A 22,121-nucleotide genomic window follows, 5' to 3' on the forward strand; every position below is an offset into this window, starting at 1 on the left:
CACGGGGAAGAAAGAATTTAGCCCACAGTGTTGTTTGCATTACTTTATAGAATAGTTTCATACTATAATCCCATTAAATTTCAATGGTTAAACATATTATGAATATGCTGTTTAACTCTCCTAGCAGCAGCACGAGCTGCATGAAATGCATCTCTAATTTTGTGTCAGCTAATATTCATTTGTCACATTAGGAAACAGAGCAGTCAGTACTTGCTGTATCAGACAGTAATCACAACTGTTTAGCTTTAGTTATTAAAAATCATTTTTATATATAGACGTTTATTCCACCCACAAGTAATCAGTTCTTGGTGAAATTCAGTCAGTATAGATATGGTAAACTCTTAACTATATTTAAGACAATAACATGTCTATGTCCCTCATACTAGGATAAGGTCTATAAGAAACAAATGTAACATTAGCTACCATATAATGAAGAAAAGACAAAACAATAATCTTAAATTATAAATTTACAGCAAATTAAAAAAAATACAAAAAAAAATCTCTCTTATGGGTTTTGTATTGATCCAAAACTTATCTCTTGAAATGTAATGAAACACTAATAAATGGCTCTACGTAAATTGAATAGTTGAATGATTGTGGGAATGTATCTGAAATATGAGAGCTTCTGATTTTCCAATAGAAAGTTATACAAAACCTCAAACTACTAGTCTATACTGTTAAAAATCATTACAGTATACAGCTAAAGGTTGGTTACAAGAGTCTTTATTTTGCAAACTATACATAAACAGTAAAAAAGAAAATGCATTATACTTTTTAATATTACATAAGATAAACATTAAATTTAGTATTTAAATGTGTAGAAATCAAATGCTAAGAATAAACTGATTTTCCTGTCATTTAAATGCAGATGAAAACCAGGGAAACCAGTGATCCACTGTTGCAATTACACAATCAGTTGTGTAATATTACGTAGGTTGTTTCAGTTTTATTGTGGGCAGAAAGCCATATAGGTCTGATATGCATGAAGGTGTTGGAGTTCCAAAACGTCTACACAATTAATTAACATGCTAACATAAATACAGTGATTAAAGTAATTTTCTCTACAGTCAAATCTTGAGTGCTACTCTACACAATAATCATAAGCTAGTCCACATGGTAATTACATAACAATAGAAAAAAATTAAAATAACCCATTTTCTTCATTCCAGCAGCAGTACCTATACTGGTATTAATTTGGTAATTGGGTGTGATTAGCTATTGCCTAACAGCCTATATTGGTATACATGCTAAAACCTCTCTATTTCTATTTTTGCAAGGCACCTTACCATATGTTCTCTAAATTTCTGCACTAATAACAGAAAAGGAGATGAATTAAGATAAAGATTAAAACAATTTTCTGAAATAGAAAAACTAAGAGGTATGATTAGGGGGCTTTAGAACTGTCTTGGGGAAAGTTCCAGTACTCTCAAGTACAGTAATGTTTAAATGTACTATATTTTATACAAAGTTTTTCAATTTAAAATATTTTATGCTAATCTTCTGGTTAGAGATATAGAAATAAAAAAGGGTGAAATCATCATGTTGCTTGAGTAAATAATGAAGTCTATATGAGTTTGACATTAAAAGAAAAATGAAAAAAGGACAACAGAAGTTTAGATTTGTAGAATCAACGCTTGTCCATGTTTACTGCTTTTGAGAAACATCCTTTCAAGAATCTAGACATTTCCTAATCAAAAATATAACTATAAATGCAAACACAAAGGAGGGCCTTACATTATTTTCTTCTATGTGACAATCACAGCACACCTCTGGTTAAAGGTTTGTGACATGCTACTTGTGTGTTGAAATTTCTATTGTAATAAGTTGTTGATTCAGGTCATGCACAATTATGAAATCTGCTACATGGCCTAAATCACTTGCAAAATTAAAGCTGCCTTAACATATAACCAAGCTCATGTTTAATGAGGCCACCCAAAGTTCAAACAATGGTAAATATCATTTTCATGGAAGTTTTTAAAAGTTTGGTTGTCCTTGCACATTTATTTTTGTAGTAGCACATCACATTTCCTTCTTCAGGCTAGACTTCCAATGTGTTTTCTTCTGCTCAACGGCATATAAAAACTCAAAAGCACATAATATAATGATTCTTATTTAAACAAAGAAAGTCTATGACTCCAGCTGCAATATTTGAAATAATCATACAAAATATACACGTTGTTAGAATCCTTTTGATCATGGAGAGCAAAGGAATTTTCTATGAGATGTCACCTTTTGAATTTTAGAAAGGAAGAATTCATTGACCTCTAGTATTGTCAAATGTATCCATCATGATCGTCATCATCCACATCATCATCGCCTTCGTCCTCATCATCATCATCATCATCATCAATGTCATCTTCATCATTCATTATATCTTCTTCGTCATCCTCATCATCTGTCCATTCATGAAAATCACCACTGGCAAAATCGCCTGAGATCTCTAAATCAATAGCTAAAAAAAAAAGTGTATAATTACACTATAATGATAGGAACACATGGTTACAGAACTAGCTGGCTTTAGGTCAGTTGATTTAAATTAAATAATGAGGTAAAGTAAAAAAGTAATACCACTGATATCAATAGGTCCTGATGCTCACAGAAGGAACTATTTTTTTACATAGTATAATTAGACTGTGGAACTGACTGCCACAAAAAGTTGCTGAGGCCACAAACTCATTAAGATTAAAAACGGACTGAATATTTATCTGGCTCTCAAGAATATCCAAAGTTAGCATTAATAACAACAATATTTTGGATGGAAATGGTTCAAGCTAATCTCTCACTATTAAGAGATCAGGATCTCTCACTATTAAGAGATCTCTCATATAGGGGGCAGTTAAATCCCCATCTGCCTACTGTGGGGTTCCTACATCACCTTCTGAAATACCCAGTACTGGCCCCCGTCAGAGACAGGATACTGGACTAGATGGACCTTGAGTATGATCCAGTATGGCAATTTTTATATTCCTTTTACTGTGTATATTAGCCCACTGTCCAGTGCCAGGGCTTTTTCTTAGCCTTAAATTGCAAGTGTAAAACTTCCATTTTGGCTTCAAATTGCAGGGTGTCAATTTAAATAATTATGAGATATAAGCTACTCTTTAGTGAGCACTTTGATTGAGGTTAGAGAGAGGTGATCTCTTTTGCTTAGGTACCTATTTGGAATGGCTCGTGAGAAGCTTGTCGTAAGTGAGTGGGGTCACTTGCTGCTAATTCAGGTATCCACTGAATAGGTAGCAAACAGGAGATCTGAAGGGGTATTGGGGTAGCATGAGACTTTCTAGGGACTGCAGCTAAAACTAAACAAGTCCCCCCCAATCAATTTTTAAAGAAAATGCATTATTGGAACTCTAGAATTCTGATTACAGGCTGGGGACAAAAGGTCAGGGAAAGGAAGGAAGGCTAGGAGGAAGTTGCAGGAAGCCAGAGCTTCAAAAACTTCTGCTAAGTCCCTGCCAACCAGATTGTAATTAAAGAATTGTTGAGTTGAGTTTAATAGCATGTTGGGTACCCAACTTGATTTTATCGGGTACTGCTGGGGCTGGTAGTGCTTTATTTTAACTATCCTATTCAGAGCACAATAAGCACTATCCATATTACTTGGTAGATAGGCTGTCTCTGTTTATAACTATCAGCATGATAGATGCTAAAGAAATTAGTGAAATAAATAATAATAATAATTACAAATTGACTTCTAAATCTGTGTTGTCTTCTCACTGAAGACATTAAGAGCTTGACCACTGATTTCAAAGGGAAGAGAGAGCCTAATTCAATAACGAGCAAGAACTCTTCCACTTACCACAGTCTGCAGCACCATTTGTTCTGGAACCTGTTACCTCATTACCATATCTGTCAACACACCAGCACTGCCCTGCACTTCCATGGCATTGACTTGGTTTGTAATACCCATCTTCATCACATAATGGGATGTACTGCCCTATGATACATAAAGATTAAATTATAGTATTAGCAGTCACCTGTACAGAATAAACCAATATTCTGCATTACACCAGAAGCAAAATAAAAAATAAACAACCGCGTCTTATTTCTGTTCAGTGTCCTCCCTGATTGACTTACTCTCTGTTACTGAGGTCAGCCAAGAAGAGTTTTATACATAATACATTTGCCCCTTCCTCCTTATTCAGAGAGGGAGAGCAGATATCAAATATATGAGCCTCTCTGACTGATCTCAAGAATGGACATGTCCAGTCCATTAAGGAGTATCCCCTTTCCTCTTTCAAGTTCTTCATCTGCTCCTTACTATACAGACTCCCTGAATGTCATAGCCAAAATCTTGAACGCCATATGTTGACACCAGGCTAGATAGGGAGTATCTCAGATGTCTAAATGTTAAGTCCTGCAACCAGTGCTGCCATGGCTTCAATGCTATTGTTACTTGAGCCAGATAGCTCAAAGCTAGTTCAGGCATGTCTACACATACTTCAGACATATCTCTGACTTCAGTATAGATGTAATCTCTGTCAACTATTCTGGCGATTCAAAAGAAAGTATAGAATTCATCGTATTCTCCCAAAGCTGTGTTGATAATGCAGTGCTAAGATGAGCAAAAACTAAAAAACATGTATTTCTGTGACTAAAGTAAGCAGATATGATTTGAAATATGCTCACAGAGCAAACCTGTGAAATAAGAGGGCCCATTTTTATGTAGTACCTTTTCAGAGTAGACACACTCTTTAAAGTACAAGTATGGGAGTTTTTAGCAATGAATGAATATGATTTTTGTTCTATATATTTATTTTAACAGACACATTTTTTAGGTTTTTCTACTTTGGTAGTCACACTATATCTTACTAAACAGTCCTAATTAATGGCAGTCACAGCTTGGGTGAAATCTTGTCAATGGGAGTTTTGTTATTGACTTCAGCAGAACCTCACCCCTGGAACCTAGCCATGTTAGTCTTGGTTTGGATGCTTGCAGTTCTTCAGATTTTTAATTTCATCAAAATCGAATAGTAGTTTTTTAGTGAACTAGGAAACTTAAGCTAAATAACACTAAAATGTTGATAACTATTTGCTTATTTAACTCATATTTACAAAATAACTAGGCAAATGGACCATGCAAATGAACCCTTGTACAGAGCCCCACTGAAATTAACAGGTCAATTGCAAGCACAGCAATTACAGAGTTATAGAATCAGAACCTTATTTTTTTATTTTTAGGTAAAAGGCAAAATAATTCTCTAATAATTTTGTCCTTGAAATAATCAGATGTTCTTTGAAGAACCGTAAATGGTAACTAAATCACAATTAAAAAAATTATTGTCAGTACTGTAAAATAAGAGATATTTTTAATCAGAGTAATTCAGAACTGTCATCTCAAATGGCCTATGTCTTTTACCCCAGTTTTTATAAAGACTGCTAATGCTAAAATTTAGATTTTATATCCAAAATGAAAGTTATGGAAATGAAACATTTTTGATACAATATGGAATTTTTCATCATAAAGATTTCAATTACTTACATAAATATTAGAGTTAAATATCAGCAAAAATGTTAATTTAGAATTGCTTAAGTCTTTTTTTCCTAATAACTGTAAAAACATACAGTCTATCAGGGTAATAAAATGGATGCAATATCTTTCAGTAGGTAATGTAATAAAACTAAGTTTAATAGCTTTCAAAAACTTCATAAATTTTGTTGCTGGAATTTAGTGCGGTCTATCTTTGTTGGATTAATATTGATTTTATGTAGCTGTTTCACTAGGGTTATTTATGTAAGCAATAAAACCTTCAAAAGAATGATCTATGGCTCACCTAGGAGCTTCTTTCCTCCTTGCTGCTTTTGAATGTTGCTGATCTCCGTCTGGCAAGGTGGGTCTGAAATGACATAAAAATGTTAAATAGATTACATCCGATCAAAGGAAGAAGGTTGAATGATTGAGTTTTCACCAGTTTTTATACTTCAGGTTTCTTCTAATTATTGCCATTAAGAAACATATACATCCTCCCTTAGTAGATTTTGCATTTCACATATTCAGACTAGATCTGTCCAAAGCTGCACCTGAAAAAGAGTGTTTTTAACATAGATATCAAAGTCTGATATATCTAATAAGACAGCCTTAAAAAAAAAAAAAGAGTACTTGCACCTAATTAGAAAGACACACAAGAAATTGATTGATAAGCGGGAGTTGTGTATGTGTTTGTGTGTATATGTACTCAGAAAATAGGGTGTGTATTAATGTTAAATATTAGATTGTCCAAAATTGTCATGCTCTTTCTGAGGCCATAAAAATCATTGTCTCTTGTAAGGATATCTCCTAAATGTGAACATTTTTAAGGAAACCTTTTCATATGAGATTTTAAGATAAAGCACATGTGCAGTAAACCAAACTGTATATTCATGGATGGAACATGTATATCATGTTAGCATGAAAGTTGTAAAAGCTTCTATTCACGAAGCAACTAATAATGTAGTTTATTTCATAGATGTTTTAACTGTTATAAATCATCAAATAAAATGCAGGGAATATACTTTCATTAGCTCAGGGGTGGCTCCAGGCACCAAGCGCATGCTTGGGGCGGCAAGCCACGGGGGGCGCTCTGCCAGTCGCCACGAGGGCGGCAGACAGGTTGCCTTCGGCGGCATGCCTGCGGAGGGTCTGCTGGTCCCGCGGCTTCGGCGAACCTCCCGCAGGTGCACCGCCAAATCCGCGGGACCGGGGACCTCCCACAGGCAAGCCTCCGAAGGCAGCCTGCCTGCAGTGCTTGGAACGGCAAAATACCTAGAGCCGCCCCTGCATTAGCTGTATATAGACGCCTTACAATATCCCTTAAAGGCAGTTTAGATATTACAGTGTTGGGCATCGTGTAAGAGTACAATGCAACTTCTATTGAAGCCAATAGGAAAACTTCCATTAACCCTCACTGGGAGCAGGATTGGACTTTAACAACCGAAAATAGATAAGAAAATAGAATGTAAATTCAGGGTGCAGATGTGCAGTGAAAGAAAAAATGTTCTAGAGCTAGATTCTGGCCGCAGATGTAAGTAATTCTATTAATATGTGCAGTTAAAAGCAAAATTGACCAACTTTCCTTTAATAAATATATTTCCCAAACGTTTTGACACCAAAGGATATGATCTATATCATAGTGGTGATAAGAATAAGTAAATGAACTCATTCTATTAATAAAGTAACTGAGTCACCACTTTCTCTGTTGAAATTTGTAGGATTTTGATTCTAATATGACAATTTAAGGCCTCAATTTTGCAGACCCCTGTATCCACACTGGGGCCTAGAAATAACTGAAATTGAACTAAATAATTAGAGATTGCTCTGAGCTGCAGAATATAGATTCAAATTCTCAATTCCCCAAACTTCAGGGTTATGGTTTGCTCAAATCTTCAAAAACAATATTTAATTTTCTGCGACTGTGAAATTTATCTCTAAAAAGCTAAGTCAGAGCACTACAGGCACTTCCTTGAAAAAAAAGTAAGACATGAATCCATTTATACTACTATACAGAAAGATATAAAATGAAGGCTAGTACTTCTCTTTGAACACTTTGAACATATGCCATATAAGAAATTACAGGGTTACTACTGAGGCATTTTCCTTTCAGAATCAGTAGTATTCTTGTGGCATGTAGTCTGAGGTCAATGGACCTTGTAGGACAGATGATATGGAGTATGCTTTTAGCCTAGATTGTCCGCAAGACAATATCCTACGAAATCTCAAATTCAATCAATACTAACATTTAAATAAACAGCCTATTATGCTTATTTAGTGACAGTGTAGCCTCATGTGTGGTATAGAAGCTATATATATCAGCAGACCTTTTGTATTATTCATGAGATCTGATCTAACAGAATAAATACAAACTGGAATCCAATAGTGACCTCTCATACAGATCAGGCTGTATTTACCCTTGGCTTTACATTTCAAATGACATTTTAAATTGTCTTTTAAGAAGATACATATGTATGAGCTTAGAAAGGTTGCGGTTAAAATTCTAGCCCCACGGAGGTCCATGGGCACTTTGCCTCAGTGGGGCCAGGATTTCACCCTAAATATGTAAGGATTCTGTTTGGAATAAAATCCCTAAAAACTGCCTCTTCTTCTAAGATGCTGCTCACAGTGATCTTAGTGCAAGAATGAATGTCCAAGGGATGTGTTTTCTCTGGAATCAAAACACTGAAATTCTCTGGTCCTGACTATCACTGGATGTTTTCTACCTTTACAGGAACAGTCAATGAACATTATCTTGTATTTTAAAATATAGTCATTTATTTTTAATGGTTTCTGATTACGAGAAGTGTTTTTATGGGAACTGAAGCTACTCAGCACCTTGCAAATATTTACCATCTTTCAGAAAAAGTTCCTCTATCATTCATGTTGGTTACAGATATTAACTCTTGACTGCTCATTTTTACCACTGTTATTCCTCATGTTTTATATAAGTTTGAACTATAACCCTTCAGGAATTGCTTCTTTCCCACATCTAGGACTTAAAGACAAGGGTCCAGATATCTAGTGATTATCATTAACATACACAAGTATGTAAAGTATAGGTTATGAGTAATGTCTTTTAACTTCACTAAAAGCCGCTGTACCTCAGACTTGTTATTGCATATGGTTACATCCATTTATTTTAAGTGTTTCACATTCTGCTGTCCATACAATTGAGATAATATTGGGGAAAATGGAAGAAAAGAAGGGTGATACACAACTTCCAAAAAAGATGGGAAATGTGCTGAATGAGAAGGAACTTGCCTAATAAAGTATATGTATTGTGCTCTAGGGGAAAAATCCTAAATCAGGAACACAAAGATACACATACAAAAGTTGATGCGGGGCAGTTTTAACATTATGTACTGAGCCTAAATAATCCTCATCACTTATCGCAATAAATCTAAAATGAATAATTAGAAAATATGAAATACCACTAAGCACTATGAAAGGTAACAGTATGGGTAAATTACTTACCTTTAATTCTGCTTCTCTGAAGATATAATCGTGCAGGATTCTCACTACTGGGTTTTAGCTTCTTAGTACAAAACCGACAGATTTCTCTTAGCAGCTAAAGCTTTCCAGTCCTAACAGAGTGGTAGCAAGGTAGAACTCGAGCTGAGCAGACACATGCCACCCTTGCCAAGTATAAATGCTGCCATCTTTATCTTCCAGTCAGTTCCAGTGAGTGGGAGACAATACTCCCTCAGATTCCTGGACTGATTTTAATTCAAAATCAGTGGTCTTAGCTTCTGTAAAGATTAAGGAAAAGTAGGATCATTTCCTGCACAGTCACTATGCTGGTGCTCCTCTGGAACAAAAAAGAACTTGGCATCAGATGAGTCCTGCTCATCTGAATAACAGACCTCATTGCCCTGATCTTCAGCCAGCTCTCATCCAAACAGTGGAGTGGTCTAGATGGCAGGGTGGCCTGCATTGTGATAAGTGCTCCATGAGCCACTAACACTAGCCGTGCTGAAGCCTTTAATGCAAGAGGCACCTGTGCTGAGGCCAGGGCTTCCTGTGCCAAGAATATTGACCCTTGAGGCATTTGCATGCAAATGTGCCAATAGATCCTACCCTGCCAACACAGAGAGAGGGGAATACTTAAAAGTGAGTTCTGTGGGCCTTGCAGAGGACCAGGACAGATTATGTCCAATTTCCCAGTTTATACTGGACTCACTATTTCCCCCCATCTCTGCTTCTAGTGCATTAAAGCAGGGGGAATGGGAAATCTGGAGACCTGTTATAGAGTCACCTGGAGGGAGGGGCTTCAACAGAAGTGCATCAAGGAGCTGCCAGAATACACCTTGTGCTTCCTGCCTTAAGCCTCCTGTATGGATTTTCAGCTCATTCAAAGTACATCTGCTTGTCAGTGATGCTTGTTGGAGCCTCTCTATTGTTAACACAGGGTATTTTGGTGGTGAGAGCACTTTGCTGTGCATACTGATGCTGGGTCTGGTACAGCGTCAATATGGGTAGCACTAGCACTCCAATCTGCTTCTCAGTTGTCTTGGGGAAGTCAGGCTTCTGCTTTCAGGGTCTACCCTTTGAAGCACTCCAGGCCAACCTCATGCTGGACTTACAGGAATCTCTTTGGGCGCCTTAGGAAAGGCTTGAGGTGTACATCACGCTTCTTCAGTGCCATCTATAAATATATAAGACCCCTACAATCTGAGGAAGATGACATAAGAAAGATGGACCCCAGTCTTTGTCATTATTTTGTACCATAGACTAGGTTTGAAGACATTACATGGTCTTGCATCCTCCTTACTTACTATATCCTGCAAAAGAAAAAAAAAGGTATAAATGCATCGAGAGATGCACTGGGCTAATAGACCGAAGTGGTAAGCAGCAATGGCGAGATACTGAGGTTCCTAACAAACTTTAGCATTCTAGCATCTAGATTCAGGCACTGGTGCACCAAGAGCACGGCTGCCACAAAGAAGCAGCACTGGCACAAAAGAAAAAACAGTCACTAGAATGCCAAAAAGGCCAAAGACTAGTGGTGCATCAGCATTAAGGTGGGCAATGAAGCTTTAAAGCAGGTGTCAAAGCACAAAGAAAATAAGTGCTAAAGGCAGGTGTTGAAGCACTTAGATAAACAGTTGTGACACCCAGAAAGAAATGGGCCAAAGCACAGAGGCAAGCAATAAGGTACTGACAAAACTCAGGCACTGAAGTGCTACAGAAATATGCCAGAGTACCCAGAACAAATATCTCAGAAACAGTAAACCACCTGGCATGGAAGCAGAGGTGTGACCAAGAAAATATATGACAAGCATCGCTGAGATCCAGAGGAGTATTGGTGCAACAGTAAATGTGATAAAACTGCTGCACGGAGCACTTTTGCTGCTCAAGAAAGAACTGACTGGAATGTATGGAAGGCAGTGTTAATAATCAACATGGGGTGGTGTGCAAATAGCCAGTAACAGCTAATTTACTCTCTACTTTATTATTACTTTCCTCAAGGGCGAAACACCCCCTACCATCCTATGGATTGGGGTAATCCCACCGGACTGGCACTAAGAAGTTGAGACCAAGGAGTGAGACTCCTGCATAGATGGTAGCTTTAACAACTGTGTCTTAAATATATATATAGGCTTTGAAGCCATTGTGATATATTACATAGGTTGCATTCTTGTATTCACTTTGAACACAATCAATAGCAGTTATCAAGACCTGTACACCATGTTTTGGAGTTGTAAAATTGCACAGAAAAGAGCTACAAAGGTAGCTGAATACAGAGAGCTGGTGACATGACTTACAACTTTTTATTAATGGAAACTTACTCAATGAACATTACAAGGACACCATTAATCTTCTCTACCTAATAATTCGATCACCATTAACAATTAAAGAGATATTTAGATTATGTAATCCAGCAAAACAGAAAAACACCAATACATTACAAGGTTTAGCATAAAACTGAATTTTACTAATAGAGGATTGTGTGGCTTGTTCATGCTAAGGGGAGACAATTATGCATAAAAAGGCTAATAATAGGTAGCTGACAAAGAGAACAGTGACTCTCCCCCCCCCATCTCCATATTTAGGTCTGGTAAGGAGAGAAGACAGGTTTTGGTGTTAGAGTTAATTTTGGGAAGGGGTGCATGGAAGTGTTCTAAATGTTCAAGGAGTTGCCAGAACTGAGATTTCACCTCATTACTGGTATTGAGGGCTTTATATGCTCACTCTCAATCAAGCTGCTGATAACACTAGCAATCTAATCTTTTTTAAATCAGCACCTTGTTGTGCCATCATATGGAAGGGAGGGGGAAAAACGAGGGAGGAGGATAAAATCTTGTGATGGCCAGTCCCTTTGCTGGATTCTGAGACAGGGAGAGAGCTCTCCACTAAATGCTGCTGATAGGTTTGACTCCATTTTTAACTTTTTTATCACTATGACTAAGATACATATACATCAGACCTTGATTAGCAGTATCCTGAGCAGTTGTTTTTATACATAGTGTCTATAGAGTGTAGACTACAAAACTGACCGTAACTATCCCATGGAAGTGCCCTGTGCACATAATGGGTGAAAGGTATGCTTTACACATACACCAGTGGTCCCCAAACGAGGGGTGTGCTCCCCCAGTGAGGCATAGCAGGGCCCAGGCCAGGCCCCACAAGGGAGTGGGAAGGGAGTGCCACCCAGCCCTACTCTGCCCCCAGCTCCACTCCGGCCCAGGACCCAGTCCGCAGCTGTGGCCACCAGCTCCCAGACCCCACTCTCAGCTGCCTGTTACCAGCTGTGACTCTGCTCCTGGCCCTGAGGGGGATGGGGAGGGGGAAACACATTCTATTACTGGTAAGGAGGGGTGCGAGAAATAAAATTTGGGGACCACTGATATACACAGTATAAAACTGGCAGGAGAACCAATTGGTAGAACAAAAAAAAACAGTGATAAATTTGATCTTACAGGTTGTAACATGGCTGCAGTTTTTCAGACAACTGAAAAAAAAAGTACCCCTCAAAATATTCATAATCTAATCTAAAATAACTGTATTCTTTAAAAAGAACTGGTTATGTTCTTTAATAAGCAACTTGGGATGGAGGATACTTTATTTATTGCAGCAGAACACTACTTCTAAAAATGAAAAAAAAGACAGTCCTATTATAAAACAAGAAAGATTGTTTAGAAGATGAAATCTTGACCTTTTGCACTAGATAGTTATCAACATGCATATATTTGATAGCATGTTTTAAATAGGAAAGAAGGCAGTTAGCCAAAATATAACCCCAGAAGTATTTTTATTTTTGTTCAGATTTATAATTGAGAGTTTAAGAGTCTGACCCTGCAACATGCTAAGCGTCTTCAACTCCCAGTTAAGTCAGGATTAATCCTTAATGATGATCGTTAATGGGACTTAAGTAGGGGATTTTCATAGGCGCAAATGACAATTGTGCACATAAGGTAAAATTTTCAAAAGTGCTTCAGTGAGAAGGAATAAAAGTCCCATTGAAAGGCATTTTCAACTTACTTTCAGTGACAGCTAGGTCCCTGACTGCCATTTGTTCCTTTGAAAGCCTAGCCCTAAATCATCTTGCAAATAAGAAGCTCAGTGGATGCATTTCAATTTTCTGTCCCGTTTCAGCTAAGAAACAGTGAGCGGGCTTTTCAAAAATCTTATTCTAATTCATTTTTATTTTCTAACTTATGGAATATGTCATTCAGATATACAATTGTTGTTTGAGTTTGATTTAATTTACATTAGTGGACAATTAAGAAAAGACTGCCTCTAGACATTTTGAGCTACTATTTTTTTAACCAAAGAATTTCAAGAAGTTATCAAGAGTTTAAGCTAGGTCCTGAAAACCAGTGGCTTTATGGCCCAATGAATGCAAACAACTTTATGCATAACACTGTATTTCTTTCAGTTAAACTGTTATAGCCAGTAGTAAAAAAAGTTAATAAAAAGTTAATTTTATAATGTGGGAAAAGCAGAGAGAAAGTTAATGCTAATAATTTTGACCTTTTATTTTGGTCCTTCTCTTTCCTCTCTGTGGAAGCTGGTAACAGAAACAACACTTCTATCAAAGCATGAATTGTTCTTTTACATTTTATTTAGAATTTCTTGAATCTCAGCTAAGTTTCTCCAGTTCAGCTTGATTTTTAGCTTTCTTTTTCACTTCATATTCACAGTAGCTCAAAACCTTTAAACAAATTCATAGCAGAGCACTTAAGAGCTTGTAATTCACTATAAACTTAACATGTTCCCAAAAGATAAACCAGTACAATAAGGTCAGTCAGCATCTGCAGATTATTCTCATCTTTTACCTTGCTGTCTCTGGAAGCAGTAGCACCACTCATTGTTAGATATCAAACTGTCCTTGTATGTGTCACAGACATTGAAGAATGCCTTGGTGCACTGTTCATTCTTGTCAAGGTAAATGCTTCCAAGCTCTGACTGGTCTAACAGCAGGTCATAGTTCATATCAAGTCTGTTAAACATCCAGCCAAGGGAGTCCTTGCAAATTGGCAAAATGCTGGTATCAAATCCTATGAGGTAAAAATATAAAGAAATCAGATAACAGTAAAAGATACAGCTGGTGCTAAACTCAGCCAAGGAAAGAAAGTGCTGTGTCATGGATATGGCTTTACTGGAATAGACACAGTACATAAATAGTGAATGTTATTGGTAGCCTGTGTATAAGCAATATGCTAACTTTATAAAAAACATCAATAATTTTATCTGTTAAAAATTAGCCCCCCCATCATGCTCAAAGCATTAAAAAAAATGACCCTTTCCCAAAAAATTTTATACAGGAAACACATATTGGAGAATAATAAATGATCTAGAGTGATTTTCAGGAAAGCAATTCTCTTAAAGGATTTTAATGACATCATAAATCAGGGGAATGGAGCTCGAATGGTTTGTGATGTTCACAGAACCAGGAAAAAGGAATAAATTCAGTGGAACTCATTGCAGCCCATTTGTTGCTTCGTATGATACGCATTAAACACTTTAAAAGGCTATTCTCATCCTTAGCAACACTTTAAAAATTATAACTTATCAACAGCATGCACTAAGGATATTGCTCAAAAAATAATTTATTCATTCCTCCCTCCCAAATGCCTAACTGGCATAGTTAAGCCAGCCTAAGTTCCCCATGTAGACAGCACCAAGTTGATAGAAAAGTTATTCCATCAACCTAGCTACCGCCTTTTGGGGAGGTGGATTACCTACGCTGATGGGAGAATCCGTTTCATCAGCATAGGTAGTGTCTACACTGAAGCACTACCGCAGCACAGCTGCAGAAGCACAGCTGTGCCACTGTAAGTTTTTAAGTGTAGATAAGCCCCAAGTTGGCAGGGTCTGACAAAATACATCATAGAATGCTTAAGGAACTGTCTGAAGAGATCTCTGAGCCATGAGTAATTATCTTTGAAAACTTGTGGAGGACAGGAGAGAAATTCCAGAGAATTGGAAAAGGGCAAACATAGCACCTGTTAATAAAAAGAGAATAAGGACAACCCAGGGAATTATAGAACAGTCATCTTAACTTGGGTACCCAGAAAGATAATGGAGCAAATAATCAATCCATTTGTAAGCACCCAGAAGATAATAAGGTGATAAGTAACGGTCAACATATAGTTCTCAAGAATAAATTATGTCAAACCAACCTAATATACTTCTTTGACAGGGTAACAAGCTTTGTGATAGTGGGGAAGCAGCAGGTGTGATATATCTCAACTTTAGTAAGGCTTTTGATACTGTCTCACATGACTATCTCATAAACAAACAAGGGAAATGCTACTTAGCTAGAGCTACTATAAGGTGGGAAATATAGCCTAGACAAACCTAATATAAGATGGGTTCACAACTCAGTATTTATCAGTGTTTCAAACTCAAGCAAGGAGGACATATCAAGTGGGGTCCTACAGGTATATGTCCTGGGTCCAGTTCTATTCAATATTTTCATAAATGATTTGGATAATGGCATACAGAGAACATTTATAAAATTTGTAGACTATGCCAGGCTGGGATGGGCTCTAAGTACTTTGGAGGACAAGATTAGAATTCAAAATGATCTTGACAAACTGGAGAAATGGTCTGAAATAAATAGGATGAAATTCAATAAGGAATAAGCAAATGCACAAATACCAAATAGGAAATGACTGCCAACAAAGTACTGCAGGAAAGGATCTGGGGGTTTTAGTGGAACACAAACTAAATACAAGTCAACAATGTAATACCACTGCAAAAAAAAAGTGAACATCATTCAGGGATTTTTTTTTAATGGAAGACACAAGAAGTAATTATTCCACGTTACTCAGCACTTATAAGGCCTCATCTGGAGTACTGTATCCAGTTCTGGGCACCACACTTTGGGAAAGATGTGGATAAACTGGAGAAAGTCCAGAGGAGAGCAACAAAAATGATTAGAAGTCTAGAAAGTGGTTCTCAACCAGGTGGTACACAAAGGTCTTCCAGGGGATACATCAGAGCATCTAGATATTTGCCTAGTTTTACAACAGGCTACATAAAAAGCGCTAGCAAAATCAGTACAAACTAAAATTTCATATGGACAAAATGAGGAAGTAAGCAATTTTTCAGTAATAGTTTTGTATTTTTGTCTGATTTTGTAAGCAAGTAGTTTTTAAGTGAGGTGAAACTTGAGGTGCGCAAGACAAATCAGACATCTGTAAGGGGTACAGTAGTCTGGAAAGGCTGAGAACCACTGGTCTAGAAAACATGAGCTACGAGGAAAGATTTAAAAAATGGGTTTGTTTAGTCTGGAGAAGAGAAGACTGATGGGGGACATGGTAACACTCTAAGTACATAAAAGGCTTTTATAAAGAGGAGGGTGATAAATTGTTCTCCTTAAGCACTGAGGAGAGGACAGAAGAAATGAGCTTAAATTGCAGCAAGGGAATTTAGGCTGGACAGTAGGAAAAACTTCCTGTCAGGATGGTTATGCTCTGGAGCTTATTACCTAGGCAGGTTGTGGAATCTCCATCACTGGAGGTTTTTAAGAACAGGTTAGACAAACACCTGCCAAGAACAGTCTAGATCAGGGGTCAGCAACCTTTCAGAAGTGATGTGCTGAGTCTTCATTTATTCACTCTAGTTTAAGGTTTCACGTGCAAGTAATATATTTTAACGTTTTTAGGTCTCTTTCTATAAGTCTATAATATATAACTAAACTATTGTTGTATGTAAAGTAAATAAAGGTTTTCAAATGTTTAAGAAGCTTAATTTAAAATTAAATTAAAATGCAGAGCCCCCTGGACCAGTGGCCAGGACCCGGGCAGTGTGAGTGCCACTGAAAGTCAGCTCCGATGCCACCTTTGGCATGCATGCCATAGGGTGCCTACCCCCGGTCTAGATAATATTCAGTCCTGTCTTTATGCAGGGGACTGGCCAAGATGACATACTGAGATCCCTTCCAGTCCAACACTTCTATGATTCTATAATAGGCTAGAGGCAGACACCAAGATTTTGTTGAAAATGTATCTCTTCTACACACAAGCATATCATACATCATTTGAAAGCTTATTATGTGTATTTTAATATGAGGTGTGATGTGGAGCTGTCAAATAGTGCCATTACCACAAAAATATGGGATAAATACTATCAACACATTAAAATGACCACTGAAATATTTTCTTTTTTCTTTTTGTTAGTTTAATGACTCCATGTATTCTTTAAAGACATAAAATGGGATTTCTTTGTGACCTCAAAGCATCATAAAAACAATGAAAAAGATAAAACTAATTTAATAATAAATTTGTACAGATATCATTGAAATATAATAGTGCCAGTGACATTTCTAGTTAACACAATTATCTTGTTATCATTATGGCCTCTGTCAAGACTGCATGGGTTACCACAGTCTTCATTGCCTTGGCATGTTCACGGTTCTGTACAGGGAAGATTGCACAGTGACTTCTCCTGGTACAGGCATAAATAAGATCTTGTCGAAGTTCAGATGTCGTTGGGCCCTTGAAGAATACAGGAAGTAGTTCATCATCCACATTTTTCCATCCATGTTGCAATAGTGATCCAATATCTGGTTTGCTTATGTGTGAAAACATCAAAATCTTTCTTTGTGATTTTTTTTGATATGCTCTTCAAAACTGTCCTCATATGGTGGAAGTCTAGGCAGTGACTTGTCCTCTTAGATGGCTAGATTGAGGCACAAGCAATTCAGGTCTCTGTGGGTCTCCTTTTCTCTCTCACTCTGGTCATACAGCACTGTTGCCAACTTCCTTGCCCATCACTCTATTAAAATTTGGCCAGATCTCTGAAGCGGTAAGTTCCTTTAATTTTGGCAACATTAAACTCAGGGTTTTTTTCCTAATACCAAATCAGGATGATACTGAGTTACATCTCGTTAATGATTATACAGCAGGAAGTATGTTGCAAAAAAGTCAGGAGTGCATCACAAATTGCATGCACAAATATGAAGCGCTGCTTGTTACTTGTGCTGGAAATGGTGCCTTTTTCAATCCACATGTTATCTGTGAGTTCCATTTTTGGAAAGTAATGAACAGCAAAGACCAAAACATCTGTATCAGGTGACCTAATTACTATGGTTCCTTTGACACCAAAAGCCATATTGGCATATACAATGCAGAAACATCCTTGTGTCCATTTCCTCTTGAGTACTGTACAAGTCTTGGGCTTCTTCAACACTTCTACTGGTGATGGATTTTGCTACTTCACCATTTGAAAAGCTCCGGCAAGAAGATGTGTTTTGTTGGGTTTGCTCCATATATTCACAAAGGAATTTACAAGTGATTGCCTATTGGATGCCATGTTTAGAATGTTTTTCCACGGAGGCACAGGACTACCACCTGGTATTTCTATGCATCTGACTTTAGATCCTGTCTGGCTCTGTCTTTCTGCAGTTTTCACAGAATTCCTGTCAAAAACTCGGATTACGAAATATACCTGGTAAAATCTTTTTAGGGCCTGCCTCGCGTACTCAGCAGCCAATTCATCAAATGTGTCTCCAGACATCATTTGTTTTACAGTTATGGCATCTCTGATATACATGTGGTTTCTTTGTTGTTTGTTCTTAGCTCATGGATTCTTTCAGCTTAAGTTTTCAGCGGATGCCTTAACTCAGCTTTGCTTGTTCTTCTCAATGGAAGAGGGACATAGGCACAGTCCTGTTAGGTGACTAAGAACAGATGCCATTGAAATATCTCTGCATCTTGTTCAGGACAGGGCTCTGAGGAAAAAAAATTCTGGACTGACAGCTGTTGTGATTGTCTCTCCCTTGCCAGACTTAAATGTGATCTTCTTTGACATATCAACAAATGTTTTTATGCCAAATTTCTTGACTGGACTGAAAAAACTGCATATCACATCATAATCAAGTGCACCTCTCACACATCTCTCCATTTGTTCTTCAACTACATCTGCTATTTTCAATAGAGACTCTTGTACATCTGATGTTACATGCATCTGGTAGATATGTTGATTAGCACCTCTGGATGTGATTCAGGGTCAAATGGGTTCATTATATTGTTGATGACATGGTTGGCAAGAGCTGTAACATGCTGTTCATCCCTCCTCACTGCAGAGGAAAGGACTTGTTATGGACTTTGTCATCACTACTTCGTGTTAGGTCACTTCCTTCTCTCATAGTTTTTGCATATTCATAATATGAAACTGTGTATTGTCATCTCTAACACTAATACTGACCTGTGCATAATAGTTACTGAATTAGAGTTAGGTTCTAGAATATGTCAAAGGCTAGTACTACATGCATAGCCAATTACAAATTAAAACCTTCTACCAGACAGAGTAGATGCTACATTGTATGCACAAGAGCTTACAAATGGAGAAGCATTACATTAGGAATTCACATACCTTTATAGCTACCCACTATGGGCATGCAATCTACTGCTACTGGTGCACAAACTTCAGTGGAGACTGATCTAGTCAGCAGATTTCAATTGAAAATATAGAAAACTATCATCATTTGTGGGTGGGTGAGCTGTGACAACAGTGCGCAAATAATGACAAAGTATTAAATATTTTAGTTTAAAAAGATTTATGAAATGTCAAAAATTATTTTACAAACATTGTTTGATGAAAATCAATTATGGTCCTAACCACCTAGAGCAGCGTTCCTATTTTATTAGGCTTTGGAAGACTAATAAATATCTCAGTTAAAGATGAGCACCTAGTAATATTCAGATTTTGAAGCTATTTGGAATCTTAAACTATTAATTCCTTAGGACACACTCCCCAAGACACTAATATCTCATCACAGCTACTGCTGCTCCCCCACTACTAGGGATGCCTCGCTGGCTCTCAGCGTGAAATCCTTAAGCGCTTGGATTCAGTTGCTAAAAGTTTTCTTTGTCACTGTGAGAGCATGACATGAAAGAGAATGTTTGTAGTCCTGGCTCTGTGTGCATGTGTGTACAGGTACGTGTACGAGTGGGAAATGGTGACTTTTCTGCCCAAAATAACTTTTTGAAGTTCGGCAGAGAGCAGCCCCACAGAACCCAAGACAGCTGCTGAGAAGGAACAGCCACTAGGTGTCCCTGAACAACCATGAGGAGGTTGTGGGGGTCATGTGGCTCCATAAAATGTCAGACCAGATGGGAAGGCGAAATCAAAGCCAACAGTAACCCACACCAAAAGACATTAAAGGAGGAATCTTGAGGACAGTTGAGATGGCAGGGGAGAGAAGAACTGTAGGCTGAGGGAGTCCTGTGAGTGGGTTTGTTGGAGGATGGATCACAAATACTTGGGACACAAAACTTTCAGATTACTATTTGAAAAAATGCTAGAAAGGCTCATATTTGAACCATTAAAGACATCAGTTGCATATTACTAGCTTCTAATCGCCATTCAGTATAAGCAACAAATTCCTACCACATTTTCTCAACAGACCAAGAGGAAACAAAATTGCTTAGATGCATTTCATTGGATTTTTACTAACCTCCTTCCATTCCTCTCCCAAAGAAGCAACACACGAGTATACTGAAAGACACACTGTTGAAGGTCTTAAGACTGTATACATTACTAAATCACAGATTAATTTAAATTATAGTCCATCTCAAAAGACATCATCCCTCATTCTTTCTTATGTTTCACACCAATTTGCCAACTGATTACATCACAGATTCTTATTCTTCCAAATTTTTGTCATTTTTTACTGTGAAGCATTTAAGTACAAAATGTACCTTTCCTCGTCATTTCTCAGTGCATATGTGGGTATAGATGGAGTTTAGAAAGAGGCTGTTTGGTGGTTCATGCTTAAATTGGTCATCATAAAACCATTAAAGATCAGATATTATTAAAAATTATTGGAATAAAATAAAGACATTTGGGATCCAAGAAATATATATTCATTATATTTCTTTAATTTAAGATATAATAGACATACAGTTGAATATTGAAATATACCATTAGAAATACTGTTTTATGATGCAGTGGATTTTGGAAAAACTAAGCAATGCTTCAAGACTATTTCAAAATTAGGCAATTTTCTATCAAAAAATTGTAGTGCCTATTCCCAATCTCAGAGATAAGACTGAGAAGAATTTTAGGTGCTATAATGTAACATATTTATTACAGAAAGATTTGGCAAACTTAAATCTTCCACCTGTTACTGATATAGAATAGTATCATATAACATTGTTATCTCACTGGTTCTATGGGGTAATTCATGTTACTCTGATTCCATTCTCTAGATAGATCAGTCCAATTCCAGACCCAATGGCAGAATGCTGGATTATTATGAGTCATTCAGGAGAGGCAATTTCCCTTTCATTAGGTGTGGGGCTTTTGTGAGAATCTGAGTGGGTTTGGGAGACAGTTTCTGTTCTGCAATGTTTTTTTTCCTGAGTGATTGCTTTATGAAAGTGGTGTTTCCCAGTTTATTTGTAATTGTTATGGATTCTGTTTTTAATCGATGACATGGCCAAGTCCCTAGAGCTTGCAATAGAACTGTTTCATGCTGTTAAATTGAAACAAATGAAAAAATAAAATCTGCACTGAAGATTAAATGTGCTACATAAGGGAAAAGTGTTATTCTCTGCTTGCATCTGCTACAGCTTCTGCAACTCAGAAATGCCAGGCTGAACATAGTCAACAGTAACAAAATATGTTGGGGAGCAACTGAGTTTTGAATTGGTAAAAAAAATTCCCTAAATTGGCTATCAATTAGCCACAAATTTAAGAAAATAAAAATAAGTATTATATGTAGTATAGTGCAGGCATGTATAGAAAGAAAAAAAACAGGGCTGCGAAAAAAACCTTTATTGCACAAAAATTGACTGATCAGATGACCAACACCTACAATTTCTAAAAACACTTATACTAAATGGCAATGTTCTTCAGCCATTTCGCAAGGGGGATTTTCTCCTCCATATCTCAGAGAAATGTCATTTATTGCTGAAATACATCTTATCTTGGGATGTGTTTGATCCATGAAGTGTGGAAATGTTCAGGTTCCTGGTTTGTGTCTATTTAATGATCCAAGAATTTGTGACTGGTGCCTAAAATCAGCAAAAGCATTAATGAGGTGAAAATGTGCTCTAAACTTTAGATTCTACTATAGTGGTGGGAGCAGTAAATACTTGACCTCTATTCTGTTACCCAGTCTAGAGAGACTTCAAAGCCAATTAAGACCATTTGACATATAAAGCTAGATAGATAGCACTACTACAAACGGCAG

General features: G+C 37.2%; 1 protein-coding gene across 4 annotated transcripts in view; it reads right to left on the reverse strand.

Annotated features, from left to right (window-relative positions):
• Nucleotides 1-707: 707 nt before the first annotated feature.
• The window catches only part of SPOCK3 (SPARC (osteonectin), cwcv and kazal like domains proteoglycan 3), a 396,361-nt gene continuing 374,947 nt past the window's right edge, over nt 708-22,121 (reverse strand). For all 4 annotated transcript variants that reach the window (XM_039542374.1, XM_039542372.1, XM_039542373.1 and 1 more), the window contains 4 exons: nt 13,750-13,971; nt 5,775-5,837; nt 3,800-3,937; nt 708-2,452 (listed from right to left, as the gene is read on the reverse strand). In XM_039542374.1, the coding sequence (XP_039398308.1) occupies nt 2,274-2,452; nt 3,800-3,937; nt 5,775-5,837; nt 13,750-13,971 (602 nt within the window). In that variant the 3' untranslated portion in view covers nt 708-2,273. The remainder of the gene's footprint in view (nt 2,453-3,799; nt 3,938-5,774; nt 5,838-13,749; nt 13,972-22,121) is intronic.

This window comes from Mauremys reevesii, linkage group 5, assembly GCF_016161935.1.
Source record: "Mauremys reevesii isolate NIE-2019 linkage group 5, ASM1616193v1, whole genome shotgun sequence".
Taxonomy (NCBI): domain Eukaryota; kingdom Metazoa; phylum Chordata; order Testudines; family Geoemydidae; genus Mauremys; species Mauremys reevesii.